Here is an 18,390-nt window from a genome sequence, read left to right as displayed (position 1 = left end):
CGGGTGAGCCCGCGGCAGATTCACCACGTTAGGGAAGGAGCCGCCCGGGCGCCGGCGAAAACTCCTGGGAACTTGGGAAGGGGAGGGAGGCGGGAGAGGCCAGCGCGGCTGGAGTGCTGCGCTCGGGGCCCAGCGCGGCGCGAGGAAAGAACGGTGGGTGGGCCAGGGCCTCGCCAGGCTTTGGGTGGGCTCCGCGCTCACAGGGGGAGGAACGGCCCTGTCCGGCCGCGCGGGGGCGACACACACACACATAGCGGTGCCGGGCCTGGCCTTTCTCTGCAGCCTGCGGGCCCCCCCCGCCCCGCCCTCTCCATCGCCCCGTTCAGGGGCGGGGGTTCATTGAGGCTGCTGGCCAGCTCGGGGAGGGGCCGGCTCCAGGGCTCTGCCCCGCGCGCAGCCCTCCTCGGCCTGGGGAGAAGACGGCGGGTGGCTCCGGCCACAGGCCCGAGGGGCCGGTGTTGTGTCATGAGGAGGTCGTCAGGGTCCCAGCCCCCACACGCGCCCCAGCCGTGGCCCCAGGGTGGGGCAAGCTGTCTGTACCGCACAGGGTCATACGGGAAGTTTCACGTCTCCTCTTCGGAACGTTTTCACTCCGAACGGGGCTGGGAGCAAGAGGTGTTGACGCTGTTCGCGGGGGAGTCTGTGTAATTCAGATTCTAAGTCCCCTGCACTCGGGGAACTCCTACCGTCGGTCTGTAAAATTCTGTATACCCCAACTGCACTCTCTCGGGGGGTTTTCATCTTCCCCCCCACCCCCCATTAGCAGACCTCCTAAAAATTTTCAAATAGAGGTACAGACCCCTTTGAAAATCGTAGACAGTCTGCAGCTGCCTAGGGTTAGCGAGCCACAGGTTGAAAACCATTACGCCATACAATTAAAAATAAACTGACATTGAGCATGATATGCACCTTTCTTTGAGAATACTTTTAGACAACTTTAGAGCACATATTACTATCAGCAACCTACAGCTTTTCCTATATAGCTCTCAGGTTTCCAGCACTGGTGTCATCTGACATTCAAACTCTCTTCAGAACTACAGAAACGCTTTGTTACTATTGCATATGATTCGGGGGGGCGCCCCAAGGTTCAAGCGTGGAAGACCGCATTAAGAGAACTGCTTTTAAAGGGAGAAATCAACTAAAAGGAGTGTCGTCTGGGACCAAACTGAGCACTTCCATGCTTTTTGGATATTTCTTGCAGCAAAGCAAGAACAGATCCCCAACCCAAGGAGCTTTAATAATAATCAAATAAGACCAGAAAAATCAAGGAGTTAGAAGGAGGATCAAAATAAGCCTTTAATTAATGAGAGACTAGTACCCCTCCATAATAAACCACAAATCTACAGAGCTAAGACCTAGAACTCAACTCCTACAGCTCCACCCACTTAGCTCTACTGCTTGAACTATAGAAGAACCATTATAACCTTTCTAGTTTTCACTCAGCTAGCAGAGGGTAAAATTCACACAAACATATAGATCAAAATTTTAAAAACTGACTAGCAATTTTGGGTGTCTGAGAACTTAAAACAGCTTGATTTTCAGAAAGTGATGAAAATCAGACCCTTTAAAAAGGCTTCAAAAGCTGGGCAGTCAAAAATCAAGGCCATCAAAAATCACTAGTCACTTCGAAAATCTTGCAAAAAGAAAATCTTGGTGATAATGCCTGATCTTACTCTACTGAAATCAATGGCAAAAACCTCCCATTGATGTCAGAGGGATTGGGCCAATGTTGGAATTACAATTATTTGTACAGAGTATTACCACAACACTAATTTAACTTTTGTTCAATCCCAGTGCTGAATGGTATGGATACAATTGCTCTAAACATGTCTAAAAAACCTAAATAAATAATTTACTACATCCAAATAGTAACAAAACTTTTATAAGCATTTTATCAAGATGCTTACAAACTGGCTAAACCCAGGGGAGTTTAGACCCATAGTGTTTGGCTCCAACATGGTCAGGCAGGTATTAGCAATGAATCCTTTAAGAGTTTACATGGTTATACCTCTTAATAAACAAGTAGTGTCATTGCTAATTATCAGACCTTAGGTAAGGCTAAGATGAATCAGTTCCTTATATTTACTGTACCTTGTACCCAATTAACCATATTTTATTTCTATTACTTCAGGCCGAACTTTAAATAAGATAACACTGGTAATTTGAAGGGTCACTACAATTTAATCAACTCTTCTCTGTCTCATGATCTCATTTTTATTGGTCACATGCTTTGGGCCTATTGTGCATGCAAAACCATAGTTCATCCAAATCTAATGTGGGTCTATAATCCTACAGCCCACAACTGCACTGAAAGCAATGACAGCAGGACTAGGTCCATAACTATCCAGAACAAAAACATTTTTTGCTTAATTGTGAAGGATTTCCTTCAGATATAACCAGCACATCAACTTTCCAGGAGATTTAACTGTGGGAACGTTGACAAGGTTGGCACAAGAAATGAGGGAGACTTAAGAAATAGACTAAAATGAAAATTTCAGATCAGGGTGATTTTTAATTACATGTAATGGAAAAGTGATTTGACCAATTTCCTTCAAACTTTATGTAAACTCCTCCTTGGTTTTAGGACGAAATGCAACTCTTTCCAGGCCAAACCGATTTTCTAAGCAAATATATTACAGCTAGCACTGGACTTTATAATGGAAATTAGTTGCAATCTTAATTATGAAGAGAGACTATCTCCTGTGCATAAGTCCACAAGACATATGGAGAACAAATCAAGCCTACAATCAAACACATTCCCACAAGATTAATTATAGCAAACAGCAGAATGCTCAAAACAATTTACATGGTAAATGTGACATTTTAAGGAATAACTGAGTACAGAAACATAAAAGCTAACAATTCATTATTCCAGCTTGGGTACAGATGTTTGGTTTATAGGTTGGGTGAATAAGCATCCAATTTTATACCTCAAGCTCAATTAATGCTTTTCTCAGTTTGACAGAATTAACTTCCCATGTGCACACCAATGCCTGAGCCATGCTTTGAAACTTAATTTGCAGGCCTCCATGTTGTAGAAGCCCAGTGACACTGCTGAATGTCCTAAAGACCTGCAGAATGCTACATCCTGCAGCATCTGGGAGAGTAGGGTGTTGACCTTCCTCATTTGTGGAGCCTAGCCACAAATCACTAAGCAGGTCAGCTGCTCTTCCTATGCCTTACTTCTCTTTTCAATCTCTCTTCACAGTGGAAGTAAGTGGGGTTTGGATATCAAGACCACTTGGGCTCTCTCAGGTAATGTCAAGAAAACACACTTTCAGGGAAACAGGTGAGATACAAGTTAAATTTGATCTGGTCCTATTCTAAAGGCCAATTTTTATTGCAATGTGGGAAAACCTGCATATCCAGTTTGGTAAATACTTGGAGGCCATAAGCAGAATCTTCGAATATGCGGGCGTGATCTTCCATCTAAATGAATCTGACCTCTTGTGGATAGTCACAGTATTAGCATGCAAGGGGTGGGATTTAAATTCTATTTGCTATTTTTTGGCGTGTATCTTGACTTGACACGATCAGTTTATGTTTTAATTTGTGATATAAAATCTATGTGGAAATGCTGCGAGGCTTCGTCTGGCACATTTATTCATTAGAAAAATATGCGGAGAAACGGTAGCCTTTTTTTTTTTTTTTATAGACAAGGCTGTAACCAGCTTTCTATTTACTCTGCCACCTCTGTCCCCTTGCACCATCTCCCAGAGTCATAAAAGAAGTTCCTGTCTCCATCATATTCATAAACCCGTCATCATATCCTCATTTAAATTCCCACTTAAAGCCTTCCTCTTCTATGATTACTTGTGATAGAAGCACATACCTATATCAAAAGATGAAAAGAACAGTGATTACATATAAATTATGTGCAATGCTGCAAGATTTGCTTTCTAAAGTATGCACCAAGTCTTAATTAAGCATATCATAGACAGGAGAGTAGATCTGGACAAAAGGTAATTTTTTTTGGTCTGGCTCTCATTAGGCAAGTTGTAAACTAAGTTCTGTTAAACTCTATTCCCTAAATATGAGGAAAACTTGCAAAATGGCATAATATGGATTCACTTAGGTTTCAAGCAGTCCTATAATTTAAACAAATGCACTGGAAAAAGTTTTTGTAAACATTTATTTTCTTGAACTGAAAAAAGGCTTGCATCAGCACACATTGTACAGCCTTGCAAATTACACAGAAATTGAAAAAAGATTGTTTGTATGTGCAATGAAACTTCTGATGTCCAGTGATCCTCTGCAAATGATGAAAACATATTTAAATGACTTAAGAAGGGTCCAGCACTTATTTAACACAATTATCCTAGAGTGCAAAGAAAAAGATTTATACCAGTGGAAACACAAAGTGCAAACATTTTGTCATTTGGGGGAGATACCTTTTAGTGTCTTCACCCTTTTACTACAAACAAATTGGCTTCAATGAACATTCTTTGTAGTTTAGACATATTCATATTCCACTTTAATACTTATGCTAACCTGTTTGATTAGAAATGAGTTCAAGAATATAATTTATTTGTAATTATCTTTCACACTGAGTGAATCTTGAAAGGACTGTGTACGGAGTTTAGAAGTTATTGAAATTGCTTTATTTGAAAAAGAAACGGGAAGAGAAATATGTTAATTGGAGACTTGTGTATAGTTGGCTAGAAAACAGTGTAAATTTCTTAATTATTCTCCCTTCCCTTACCCCATTCCACCCCAAGCCCTCTGCCCTAAAATGGATAGCTGTGTGCTGGCTGTGAAAAGGGATTACAAAATATAGATCTGAATATGGGTATTCATTATGAACAAAAGTTTGCTGTACAATAGAGATTTGGATCTGATACAAGAATTCAGAAATATAAAACATAACTATTATAAAAGTAAGGGGCATTTTAACAGCATTCCTCATAGAAAGCTGCCTCTCTATATCTTGTCAGAATGGATTCTTACAGTTGTGTGGGATTAACTTTATATCTATTTTTCTTCTTCTTCTTGCTGGATCACTGGGTTATTCTTCCAAGGCTATAATGTCATATGAGAACACATTCCAGGAGTCTCTATGAAGATAACAGAAACCCTGTAACATCAAGCCAATCAAGTAGAGAAGAGACAGACATGGAACTAATAAAGGCTGAATGTCCAACAATGTAGCTGCTACTGAGAACTAGCCCTTTCCAGAATATGAAACTCATAGTGCTTCTTGCTTGTTCTCAGCCTAAACTTGTTAGCTGAGTTACTTTGTTTCTTCAGTGCATTTTGGGCTGCTGACATTGTAGGGAACGTAGCTAGAACTGTATATGTGGAGGCCAAGTCACTAGGTTTGGAGGGTTCAGTGTTCACATTACTATCTCCACTGCCACAATAACGATGTTGGTGTTGCTGTTGTGTCAGTAGACACTGGGGATTCCTTAGCCACCGAATCTTGGCACCAACTTTAAAAAGTTCTCCAAATAGTTTTTCAGCTTCCATACGAGTTATTCCTTCTGGCAGTTCAGTAATTTCTAAGACTTTTCCAACAACTGAAACAAGAAATATGTAGAATTAAAACTGGTCATTACATTTAACAAGGATTCAATCTTACATAAAATAGTGAAGTTACATTATATGTGAAAACTACATCAGATGTGAAATTAATTCTGTCAAACAAACATACATTCTGCTTCTACTATTTTTAAAAAGTCTTTATGGCACTGAACATCAAAACTATTCAAGTTCCAAGTGCATTCAACTGGAGTTAAGCATGCAGGCAAAAAGGTAGTACCAGGCACTAAATAATAAGAGTTTATCTTACATGAACATTTAGTTTGCAGCAAGCTGGGGTGAGAGTCTATTCCATCCTGCTGCCCATAGGGACCCTGCTGATGCATACCTTACCGTTTCATAGTACGGTAGATCAAAGTGCAGTAACTGTGCGCATCAGCAGGCTCCCTAAGAACAGTTAGTCTTAAATCCTCAGTTCTGACTTAAGGGCTTATCTGCATGAACTTGTAGTTAGCAGCAAGTTGTGGTGTGAATCCTTCCTGCACTAACACTTGGATGATCTATTAATGGGATAAAAAATACGGTTGCAATAAAAATGTGAGACAGTGAGAACCGTGACTTGCTTCACTCACAGCAGTGTAAAACTTACAGGAAAACACAGCTTTGGCTATCTGCCCTCATGGCAGCGACTACCTAAGGAAAGCAGCCGAGCTCCCTTCTGTATTCACTGATCCACAAAGAGAGTTGGTGGTAATACACAAAACAATTCTTTGCCATCACAAAAAAATCATTTATCTGAGGATTTCAAAATGATTTACAAAAATTAAACCTCACAGTACCCATTTCACATATAGATAAACTGAGGAACTTAAATGATTTATTCAAGGTGTCACAGACAGAACTAAGTTCTATATATGTTGTCAAAAAGCAAATAATGCCAGCTGGGGGAAGGAGGATGTTCGTTTCCCCCTTGTGCACCTGATCTTGTCCAGTCAAAAGGAACTCTCCCCCAAATCTCCTTTCAGGGCCTATCTAACAACCCAACAGAGAAATAGATTTTGAACAGTCAATGGAACACAGTCCTAGTATTCTGGCCATGCCCTGCCCCATTTATTGGGTAGCACTTGTTGCCCGTGGTCTGCACAATGGAGAGAGGTTGTACCTTTGTTCCACCCATCATATTTATTGGCAACAAATGCAGTGTTCTGATTTGTCAGGAAAAAAAATATGTAAATCAGGAATGAATTTAGTTGATGTATTACATTCATAGTTCTGGTAAGCTAAGGGCAGTTATGGAAGAATTTTGTATTATATTAAACATGTAACTTACAAATATTTTGGTATTAACTTTTATATTAAATAATTTTACTTACTGTGTCTCCCTTGGTTTTCTTTTCCCTTCTCTTTTCTATGTTTTTCCCTATCTACTGTTTACTCTGGTTCTCTCTTCCTCTCTATTTTCTTTTGAACAACAGTTTCTTCTTTCTCTCCATTCCCATCTTTTCCTCTGTTTACCGTCTCCCTCTTTGCCCAGTTACTGTTTATTCTTACCTTCCTTTGATTCACACTTCACCTTCCTTCCCTTTTATACTCTTCATCCCTCCCTCTCCTACTTTATCTCACTCATTAATTGTACCAACTTTCATGCTTTGGAGCTCCGTTTCCCTTTGGCACTTCTGCAGCTGCCCCAGACACTCCCATTCTGCTGCAAGTCTCACATACACACAATGCCACCACACAGACATCCATTTTTCTGCAAACTCCTCAGACAACCCCCTATGCTTCCAAACAGATAGCCATTGACATTGCTGTACCCCCTACAAGCACCTTCCATACTGCTACACCTTCAAGAGATCCCATGTAATCAACTCCTACAGACACTCCCCCTCTCAACATCCATGCACACTATTTTGCTGCACTCTACATGCGGATATTTTCCAGACATTAAACCCTTATAGACAGCCTTTGTCACTGTTGAAATCCCTATGACCCCAGACCACCTCCTCTCTGCTGGGACCCCCCCTGACTTTAACTACACAGATACACAACACCAACATAGGCAACTCCTACTCTCATGCATCCCATTAATATCCAGTCCTCTCTGTCACGTATCCAATTCTGCATCAGATGTCACAGTCCCATTCCCCTACACAGGTTTGAATAATACAATAAATAAATTAGAATAATGCTTTCTCACTGCTTCAGTTTTTGATTCAACATTTCTCTCAGACTGCAGCATCACCCAACAATTACATACCTGGTTCCCCTGCACCAAGATCTGCTGAAGCGGCCTTCTTAGCTGGTTTCCTTCCTCTGCTTCCATGTCTGTGTCCAGGTTGACACTGAGCTCAGATAAACATCACATAGTTAGAATGATTACATTTGTAATATTAAAAGTTACATCTGAGTTACAAGTAACAAGGGTTACAAATTATGAACGATTGTCCCCGAGCGCTGTAGTTAGTGTGCTACACTATGATAGTACAGAAGAGGGCCAGATTTCTGGGTCCAGTGTCATTCCTGAAGCCTAGCACTATTGCACAAAAGCATGTTCAGTCCCCGGTATGAGGGCAAATAGGAGGAAAAGATGAAAGTAGCATGTGAGCCAATACATATATATTAGGTGTAATATACACCATGATAATAGGTATTATTTGCATGGTTTTAATACAGTATAATGACAGTGGCAGATTAGCCACTGGGCCAGTGGGGCCTGGGCTCAGGGACCCTGAAAATATGGGCACCCCCACGCCCCAACCGCCTGACCTCCCGGCTGGAGCACCAGGCAGGCGGGCAGAGCAAGCCCCCGCATCCCCACCTCACTCCCCAGCTGGAGTGCAGGGTAGGAGAAGCAAGCCCCCACAGCTCCACCTTGCTCCCTGGCTGGAGCGCCGGTCTGGCAGAGCAAGCCCCGGCGCCCTGACCCCATTTCTCCCGCAGCCCACAGGTTGAAAACTACTGTTCTATGGTAATGACAACCTTTTGCGGACCCCTTAGACATAGTCTGTGTATCCCCAGGGTCCACAGACCACAGGTTGAAAACCACTGCACTAGAATTTACAGCCCAAGTGGTACAGACTAACATGGTGTACACATGCCCAGGAGTTGGCACTTGTTCATACCTGTTGGCCTGTTACATGTCCATGTAATAAAGGTGGAGGGTTATATTGCAGTGGCTGGCCGAGCAATGGGTATCTGGCATCTCCTGAAGATGAGAAAAATAGTCTTAATGCTTTTTCTTGGTTTAATATAAAACCTCTTTCTAAATACTCTTAACAGTCTACACCTCACAAATATGGTATACAAAGTAGAATGAATGTATACAAGGAAATAATTGTAATGTGATTATTATCAGAAAAAATACAAGAGTTGGCATCTTAAGAAAGAAAAAACACTTTAAGAATTCACCAGACAATGGTAAACTTCTGGGGAAATAATCGACTGAGCACTAACTATCAAGTTCAGAAGTCGCAGACTCAGGGCTCCTTATATTTAAAAAAATGTATTTTTAAAGGTTATAGGAAGCACTTATGTTCTTTGGTTTCTCTGCCATAGTTTCATCTAGATTCAAATCTCCTCAAAGAGTTTTAATAAGATTAAAATTCGTTGCAGTGTTTCAAATAGCATGTGCACAGCTCCACCCTGGCCCAATGCTACTCACATCTTGAAATTCCCATCCACTTGAGGGGTCTGTAAGGTGACTGAATAGAAATCTTTAAAGATTATGAAAAGGGACTAAGGAAGTTGAGACATGATTGACAATGAGTAATCTAACATTTATGTAAAAGTTAGCAAACACTTGTAAATTATTAGGGAACGTAGCCACTGTAGACAATATGTTCAAAAATAAATAAGATTTATTTCTGAAAAGGGAGGCAATAAAGAATTTAATTTTTCTGCCTGCAGACTATTTCCACATATCACACCCATTATTCTAAAATTCCAGAGCTGCATCTACCCTTCAGTTTCTGACAGGTAGCAGCAACTAATCAAATAAACTTTTTAGCTACCTAATCAATTGTTATGTGCTATTCGCTGGCTCACTAATCTGGACTTGGTTATTTGAACACTGTGAATCAGCTGTCTTGCCATGAGACAGAAGAATAGTCATGTCTCTAATCAGTGAAAACGCCATACTCATTGCTCTTTCATTAAAATGATGGCAGCAGGTTCTGCTCATGGTCTTTTATAAGGAGTTTCTCTGAGAAAATATTAATTGTGTGAGCATGGTAGGACCAAAGGATAGAGATGGCAGGACTCTCTACTTTCTGGTCCATTGATGATAATGATGGGAGGTCACTACCTAACAGCTCTATATCAATTATTAGTAACATTACTGTGGTCATGTCTAGAGGGTCCTGTTTCACTGTTCTGGGCAGTGTACAAAACATAATTCTTTGATCTAAAAAGTAGTGGCTCAATCAATGGATTGAGGATAAAGAATGAACAGTCTGGTGAAAAGGCAGTTTATCTTATCCTACATTTCTACTTCTCCTTCCCATGTACCATGGCATGCCCACCTAGTGCAATGGGTAGGCATATAGGACTGACCAATATTTTCTATCCCTAAAAATAACATCAGTTGTGACAGTATATTAAGGTTTGTGGCTTCAATATAACACTTTAAAGCAAATATATCCCAAATTTACAATTCCTTAGTGCTGAAAGTTATTTATGAAGAAGGAGCTGCATGGTTCTAAACCCCCTCATTACTAGCATGAAGTTCATGGCTTTTTTATTTTATTTGGGACAAAGGAGGGTATGGAAGCATAAAGTTATTTTTTAAAATAATTCAAGGAATACATTTTTTGAACACACTGGCAAAAACATTAAAAATCAATCACAATTCGCCCTCAAAACTGATGAAAATTGAAAAAACCTGGAATATTCATGTATTTTTTACATATATTTCAGTTAGCCAGGAATCTTACCTTGTCCAGGGACAAAAGATCTAGAAAATTGGGACACAATAGAAAGAGGTGTTAACGTGGGACGGAGGTTTTTCATGTTTGATAGTTGAACTGGTGCTGGTGATTGGGCTGGTGAGGTGGCAGGACTATTTAGTTGAGGACTGTGCTGTAACTAGAGTAAACATGACACAAAGATATTGGTCCCTGAGAAGTCCGTGATTTTAAATTTATTTACTTGACTATATCACATATTTACAATATTAAAATCCTGGACACAACAACATTAATATTACTATTTGACAAGCACTGGATTTATTTTGTTCCTCTCCAGAAATGAATTCTCTTTTTAAATATAAGGTTCATAATACAAATGATCTCAGAGAAAAAACCAAATCATACCTGTGTAGCACTGTCTAAAGTGCTAAACTCTGTGGATTTCTGTCCTCTTTGATGGTCACAATAATATTTATTTTGTTTCCATTGAGGAGGTGAATGGGTTCGAGGCTGAGGATTGTTGGGTATATTCAGCTGCATCATTACTACTCCTCCACCTGGTGGTGGAGCTACCGCTACAAAGCAAAAAGTGGGAGGCTATTGTTAGAAATTAGTTCATTATGCAACTCGTGCTTTATTTACTGAAAATTAGGAAAGTGACAAAAAACAGCTAGTGAGATAATAGGTTGCTGGTTTTTGAAAATACAGGGATTTGTCTTCTGTAGAATATTTTATTTCCGCTACCAAATAAAATCCTTATAGATCACTTAAAAGGGAGATAGCAGGATTTGTAAAGATGAGTTGAGCTATTGACACTTTTAATGTCATTATTCAAACATTTTCTAAGCAAATTGTTCTATCAAGCAGTAGTTGAAAATGCTCTAAATTTACCATGGTTTTATTTTCTGAACAATCATTAGAGCAATCATTACTTGAAGACAGGTGAATATGTAAAGCAAAAAATCAAATTATTAAAAATTAAAGTCTAAGCCAGTGTCAAGGAATGCTGTACATTAGGCAAAAGTAGCTGGATAAAAATAAAAACTGTCCATTATGCTTCATGGCAATTAGCAACGATATGCTCAGTGTCTTCTTTTTAAGAAAAGTCACCAGTAAAAAAACAAGCATAATATTTAACTCTTATGTAGTGCTTTGCATCAGAGGAAGCTGGATTAATCCCTAACATTCAAGTGAGGCTAACATCCTCATTTACAGATAGGCCAGTGAAAATGAGCGAGTGAGTGAGGGTGGGGGAGAGGAAGCGACAAAGGGGGGGGGGGAATGGAGGGACCTCAGGGAAGGGGCAAGGGTGGTCGGTTTAGTGCGATTAGAAAGTTGGCAACCCTAGAATAAGGCAAATGGTTTCATGTAAGAATTTATTTTAATTGTCCATCTTTATAAAGAGCCATAGAGACCACAATCCACAAATTTTACCACAAACTGCTTTTATTTGATTGGTGTTACTGTATATTTTGGAAGACGCATTTTTAAATTGGGAAGCTACTAAAAAAAGTTGCTTATTGTTTCCACTTCACTACGCAACAGATCAGTTAACTCTCACAAAATGCCCAATGGTTTGGCCACATTTCTAAACAAATAATTAATTGCAGGGTTTTATGGTGAGGTCTCATATTACTAAGACTACATTATTTTTACAAAATATACTATGCTATGAAATGTTTACTAGTACTCTACATGAAGTTCTATAAATGATTAACACTAAACATCAAAATAAATGAAGTAAAAATAATATTTTGCACATCTAAATTTTCTTCCAGCCTCAGCTCAAAAAGCACTTTACAATGTCAGGGAAGTAGTATCCACGTTTTAAAAATGAGGAAACTAAGTCACAGAGTGGTTTGTGACTTGACCAAGGCCACTAAGGGAGTCAAATGACAATATAGGGAATAGAATGTAGAACCGTTGATTTAGTGCTGTTGCTGTAACCTCCAGACCATGCAGCAACAAATATCATATGTATATCATAATGTACATAATATAAATATGCAACTATATATAGGGAGAATATATGATGGGAGTACTTGTGGCACCTTAGAGACTAACAAATTTATTAATGCATAAGCTTTCGTGAGCTATAGCCCACTTCATAGGATACACAGAATGGAACATATACTAAGAAGATATATATATATATACACACACATACAGAGAAGGTGGAAGTTGCCATACAAACTGTAAGAGGCTAATTAAGCCTCTAAGGTGCCACAAGTACTCCTGTTCTTTTTGCAGATACAGACTAACATGGCTGCTACTCTGAAACCTATATGATGGGACTGTATAAAGATTTTATTGGGCATGGTTGTCATGGAAGCATAATTTTGAAGTGGCAAAGGCATAAATGAAGACTGCATTTCATCCTGAAAGTTTGCCAATTAAACCTCTGAATTACAGATCATGACATATGCAGTGTCTACATGTCACATATTTTACTGGGATTATTTTTGTAACTCTCCATCTGTTCAGACAGACTCCCTTAGCACTAGGAATCCAACTGCTGAGACTCAGACTGAGAAAAAATTTTTTTTTTATAAAACCTCTAAAAGTTACCTAACACAGCTTCTCTAAACATAAAAGTTTCACTACCTAAAAATGCTTCTCTAACACAAGAAGTGACTCTGTGCACCCTGTAAGTACTCAGTCCCATTTTCTGACAAAAACAAAATCAAAAGCATTTGTTTCTTTCTACTCCTACTAGTACTAGTAGTCAATCCTGTAGAGCCTATACAGTCAAGAGAAGAAGAGCTGATTTTTATTACACTAAGCTTAATATTAGAAAGGGGTATAAAAATTATCCAACAAACTTCTCATATGAAACAGTTTATAGGGCAATGGCTCTCAAAGAGAGGAGTGTGAGCAACTGGTCTGTTTATAGGACTGATATTTATATGAGATATTTCTAATCTCAGTTCTAAACTTGTCTACAATAGAACCTCAGAGTTATGAACACCAGAGTTACCAACTGACTGGTCAACCACGCACCTCATTTGGAGCTGGAAGTACACAGTCAGACAGCAGCAGAACCACCCTACAACTATAATACAGTACTGTGTTAAACGTGAACTACTAAAAAAAATAAAGCGAAACTTTAAAAAAGATTTGATAAGGTAAGAAAACTGTGTTTCATTTAAATTAAGATGGTTTAAAACAGCATTTTTCTTCTGCACAGTAAAGTTTCAAAGCTATATTAAGTCAAAGTTCAGTTGTAAACTTTAACTCAAAACAATTATCAAAAAAACCCCTATGACAGCTATCCAACGCAAAATCAAGAAGTTAAAGCTTCTACAGCACACCATAACCCACTGAACACCTTTGGAAGAAACCGGAGTACCAGGACCACCATACGGATACTAAACAACACTCCAATATCATCAATTTATCATCAAGACAACCCCTAACTGGATCTGAATTATCTGTACTCTCCATGGGACTGAACTTCTGCACCTATCACAAAACCTGATATCATACTAACTTATGAAGAACTAGAAAAGACTTCTTTCACTGTCTCTACCTCAACAAATTATTTTGCAACAATCATGACAACCCACAACTACCAGCCCCTACCAATTCATAGGAAAAATGAATCATCTGACTGGACACCCCAAAACCGACGAAACCACACATTTGATCATTACATCAACAGCTTCAGGAAAAAAATGGTCTGTGAAATCCTTAAACATATCACAATCTCTCCACCGCTAAGAGGACAGCTATACAGTCCCTGAAATCCAACCATCAGATAGTGATCAAACCAACAGAAAAGGTGGTGCCATCATCGTCCTCAACTGTGATGACTACGTTAATAAGGCCAACCAAAAACTGACACCACTGACCACTTTTCTGACAAAAAGATGACTCCACAGCACAATTCACCAAAGAATTTAAGAATAACCTCTAATCCTTCCCCGAACACCTCAAAAAGAAACTCTGCATCCTCATCCCCCATGAACCCACCCCAGAGACCATCTACATGCTTCCCAAGATACACAAACAAGGGAACCCAGGTAGACCTATCCCATCTGGCCATGGCACTCTTACTGAAGGCATATCAGGATTCATCACCACACAAAGGACTAGGTTCCTCCAGGACAAAACCTACTTCCTCCAGAAACTCCGCTACATCAACAATCTCCTTCAGAACACCATCCTTGATGTCACCCCCTCCACCCCGATACAGCAACAACACTCACATATCTACCCCAAATACACTGCTTCAATACAGGGGGAAAAAAACCTTTCTGACACCATATGGGGTATCATTAAACAATTACAACTCCATACTTGATGGTGACCACATCCTCAAGGAAATCTTTCCTGAACTCCATCTTCTGGTCTTTGTACCCACCAAGCTCATCAGAAGCAAGCTCTTCACAGACTGAGACACACCAATTCAAAGCTGCACCAGACTCTGCCAGAAAAACAGATGCAAAACCTGCAGACATATCTCCACTACTGTGATCATAAATACCCCCATAACACACCTTTCAAAACTCATGGGTCCCACTAGGCCCACCCCAACATGTGGTGTACCTCATCCAGTGCATTATATACCCAAAAAACTAAGTAGGTGACACCAGGCAATCACACAGAGACATTATAAAAAGACAAACACGCCATATCACCATGAGTAAGGCCTTACTTCAATAGCGGGATGTTTGTCAAAAAAAGTTGTGGCGGAGTTGCAGACAAGCCATGGAAAATCGCAGGAAAGTAATAATCAACATTATTATTTGCAGTAATAAGGTCCATTATTACTTTTCCGTGATTTTCTGCTGTTGGGTGTCCAGGGTGGAGAGCAGGAGCCTGGGGCTGACAGCAGGGGCTCCCGCTGTTGGCCACCTGGAGCTGAGCGCGGGAGCCCAGGGCTGACAGCAGACGTCCGGGGCTGACAGTGGGGGTCCCGCTGTTGGCTGCCTGGGTCTAAGAGCAGGGGCTCCTGCTGTCAAAATTGCGGTGGAAGTAGAATATTGCGGGATCTGCAATTTCTGCAACATTGCAAACTAAGCAGGGCCTTACCCATGAGTGAACATGTTTCACAAAATGATCACTCCATACATGATCTCTCACCTTCAAAGGAAATCCGCACAACATCTTCAAAAGACAAGCCGAGAGCTTAAAATCATACCTCTAACTAGGCAATAAAAATCATGGACTTAATGAAGACAGTGGATTTATGGCTTATTACAACAATCTGCAACCCACTAGCCCCCCTTTTTTGTCCTATGACTGGCCACTTAACTTTGAATGGTCTCTTACAACATGTGTTAACTACTTATGCTAAACAACCTGTTCCAACTTGTATTCAGCTAAGACACTCTGAGTACCTTTCCCAGACCTGAAGAAGTGCTCTGTATAAGATTAAAAGCCCATCTTTTTCACCAACAAAAATTGGTCTAATAAAAATATATATATATCCTCACCCACCTTGTCTCTAATATTCTGGGGACCAACATGGCTACAACAACGCAAACTAAGGTTTGTAAAACACTTTGTATGTGAAAAGCTCCATACGACTGCTACTATTATTATTATAATAATCAATCAGATTTATTTATTTATTTCAGTACATGCACAAACACACCATTTTATTCTGAAATGTGGTTTAAGCTATCTAGGTGATTCTGCCAAATCATGTTCTCATCTGGAGAAACTTGCCCCCAATAAAGCCACTGAAATTAGCCATTGTTTTGTCTGGAGTTTCATTTTTTAAAGTTTATAATTATATCAGTGGAGGGAAGGTCTGTGGGGGATAAAGGAAACAATGAGTATACTTCATACAGACACAATTGATAACCTGACTAACTATTACAATTTGATAACTTACTATACTTCTTTGGACAGAATGGTTGTTATAAACTAGGAAAGTAAAAACAGTGAATAAGCCTACCATATACAAATCTGGGAGGAGTTAGTTCCCCGTGACCTCTAGTTGAACAAATTACTGTCCCCCTGCCCATAGCTTGAAGAATGCCTACTATTTCCACACCTCTCCCCCAGCATGACTTCTCCATTGTTGTTCCTGGTTCAACTAATGAAGTCTAGAATCTGTCTCCTGAGCACAGGAGCTAACTACACTGCTGCCATGATGTACCCAGCCTCTGCTGGATCAGGTGCAAAATGAAGTCTCAAACTTAGATGTCCCAATTCTAGACTATATGGCCAGCTGGAAGGAGATACAATCATCCTTACAGATTGACAACCATCCCTATTGAATAACTCTAAGGAGATCCACCAATAATTTAAATTTTATTCCTTTTTAAAACATACGTGGAACCCCAGCCTATATAAAACCATAGGAACCAACAAGATTTAGGAAAGTGAATTTGAGCAGAAGTTGCACAAAAGTTCCAAGTTTCAGAGTAGCAGCTGTGTTAGTCTGTATCCGTAAAAAGAAAAGGAGTACTTGTGGCACCTTAGAGACTAACAAATGTATTAGAGCATAAGCTTTCGTGAGCTACAGTTCACTTCATCGGATGTATACAGTAGAAAATATAGTCGGGAGATTTTATATACACAAAGAACATGAAACAATGGGTGTTATCACACAGATTGTAACAAGAGTGATCAGGAAAGGTGAGCTACTACCAGCAGGAGAGCGGGGCAGAGGGAACCTTTTGTAGTGATAATCAAGGTGGTCCATTTCCACCAGTTTACAAGAATATCTATTCAGGGGACACCATCATAGGGCCTAATCACATCAGCCACACTATCAGAGGCTCGTTCACCTGCACATCTACCAATGTGATATATGCCATCATGTGCCAGCAATGCCCCTCTGCCATGTATATTGACCAAACTGGACAGTCTCTACGTAAAAGAATAAATGGACACAAATCAGATGTCAAGAATTATAACAGTCAAAAACCAGTCGGAGAACACTTCAGTCTCTTTGGTCACTCGATTACAGACCTAAAAGTGGCAATTCTTCAACAAAAAAACTTCAAAAAAAGAGACTCCAACGAGAGACTGCTGAATTGGAATTAATTTGCAAACTGGATACAGTTAACTTAGGCTTGAATAAAGACTGGGAGTGGATGTGTCATTACACAAAGTAAAACTACTTCCCCTTGTTTACAAGAACAGTAGGAGGGGAAATAAACTGCTGGAAATGGCCCACCTTGATTATCACTACAAAAGGTCCCCCTCCCCCCTGCTCTCCTGCTGGTAATAGCTCACCTTTCCTGATCACTCTTGTTACAGTCTGTATGGTAACACCCATTGTTTCATGTTCTCTGTGTATATAAAAATCTCCCGACTATATTTTCCACTGTATGCATCCGATGACGTGAGCTGTAGCTCACGAAAGCTTATGCTCTAATACATTTGTTAGTCTCTAAGGTGCCACAAGTCCTCCTTTTCTTTTCTTTTTTTTAAAGTTCCAAACTGTAACACGTAGAATTACTATGATGTATTGCAAGTTATAAATAGTAAGGGAGAAATATTTCAGTAAACTCCCTTGTCTTTCAAAAATGATCTCTTCATTAATAATTTAATTTGTGTTTTCAATTTTCTCCTGTCAACTCTCAACCACATATACAAGCATGGCATACTGAAATATGTCATTACATTTTAGAGAAAAACTGTTAATAAGTTTCCATAACATGAGGCAAACAAAAGTGAGAAATCAGATTAAATCCCCAGTATAACTTAGTGACATCAGCTGCTGGTTTTAAAATATATCTATGAAGTTAATACATGGGTTAATTCTAAATTGCCCCCTTTCAGCCGCATTTATCAAAATACACAGCATAATAACAACTAGAACTTTTTCTTAGTCATTCAGAAAATGTAGTTCTGTTTACTTCATCAACCACCAAAGTTATATTCCCATACCTGTACACTGTTGTCCTTGAAGCTGCTGTGAGTTGCACGGGGAAGATGTTCTAGGAAACTGCATTGGCTCTGATCCTGGAGGCTGCAAATATCCTACTGATGAACTGCAGTAAAAAATACGAAGGTGACATAAATGAGAATTAAAAAGTATTATATA

General features: G+C 39.7%; 1 protein-coding gene across 9 annotated transcripts in view; it reads right to left on the bottom strand.

Annotated features, from left to right (window-relative positions):
* Nucleotides 1-4,123: 4,123 nt before the first annotated feature.
* R3HDM1 (R3H domain containing 1) overlaps nucleotides 4,124-18,390 on the bottom strand; it is a 104,397-nt gene continuing 90,130 nt past the window's right edge. For all 9 annotated transcript variants that reach the window (XM_077830460.1, XM_077830451.1, XM_077830455.1 and 6 more), the window contains 6 exons: nucleotides 18,234-18,337; nucleotides 10,788-10,957; nucleotides 10,410-10,560; nucleotides 8,601-8,683; nucleotides 7,736-7,820; nucleotides 4,124-5,516 (listed from right to left, as the gene is read on the bottom strand). In XM_077830460.1, coding sequence (XP_077686586.1) covers nucleotides 5,152-5,516; nucleotides 7,736-7,820; nucleotides 8,601-8,683; nucleotides 10,410-10,560; nucleotides 10,788-10,957; nucleotides 18,234-18,337 — 958 coding nt within the window. In that variant the 3' untranslated portion in view covers nucleotides 4,124-5,151. The remainder of the gene's footprint in view (nucleotides 5,517-7,735; nucleotides 7,821-8,600; nucleotides 8,684-10,409; nucleotides 10,561-10,787; nucleotides 10,958-18,233; nucleotides 18,338-18,390) is intronic.

Source organism: Eretmochelys imbricata, chromosome 11 (assembly GCF_965152235.1).
Source record: "Eretmochelys imbricata isolate rEreImb1 chromosome 11, rEreImb1.hap1, whole genome shotgun sequence".
In the NCBI taxonomy this organism is placed as follows: Eukaryota; Metazoa; Chordata; order Testudines; family Cheloniidae; genus Eretmochelys; species Eretmochelys imbricata.
The sequence above is the reverse complement of the archived record's forward strand: the minus strand, read 5'-3'. Positions and strand labels throughout refer to the sequence as shown.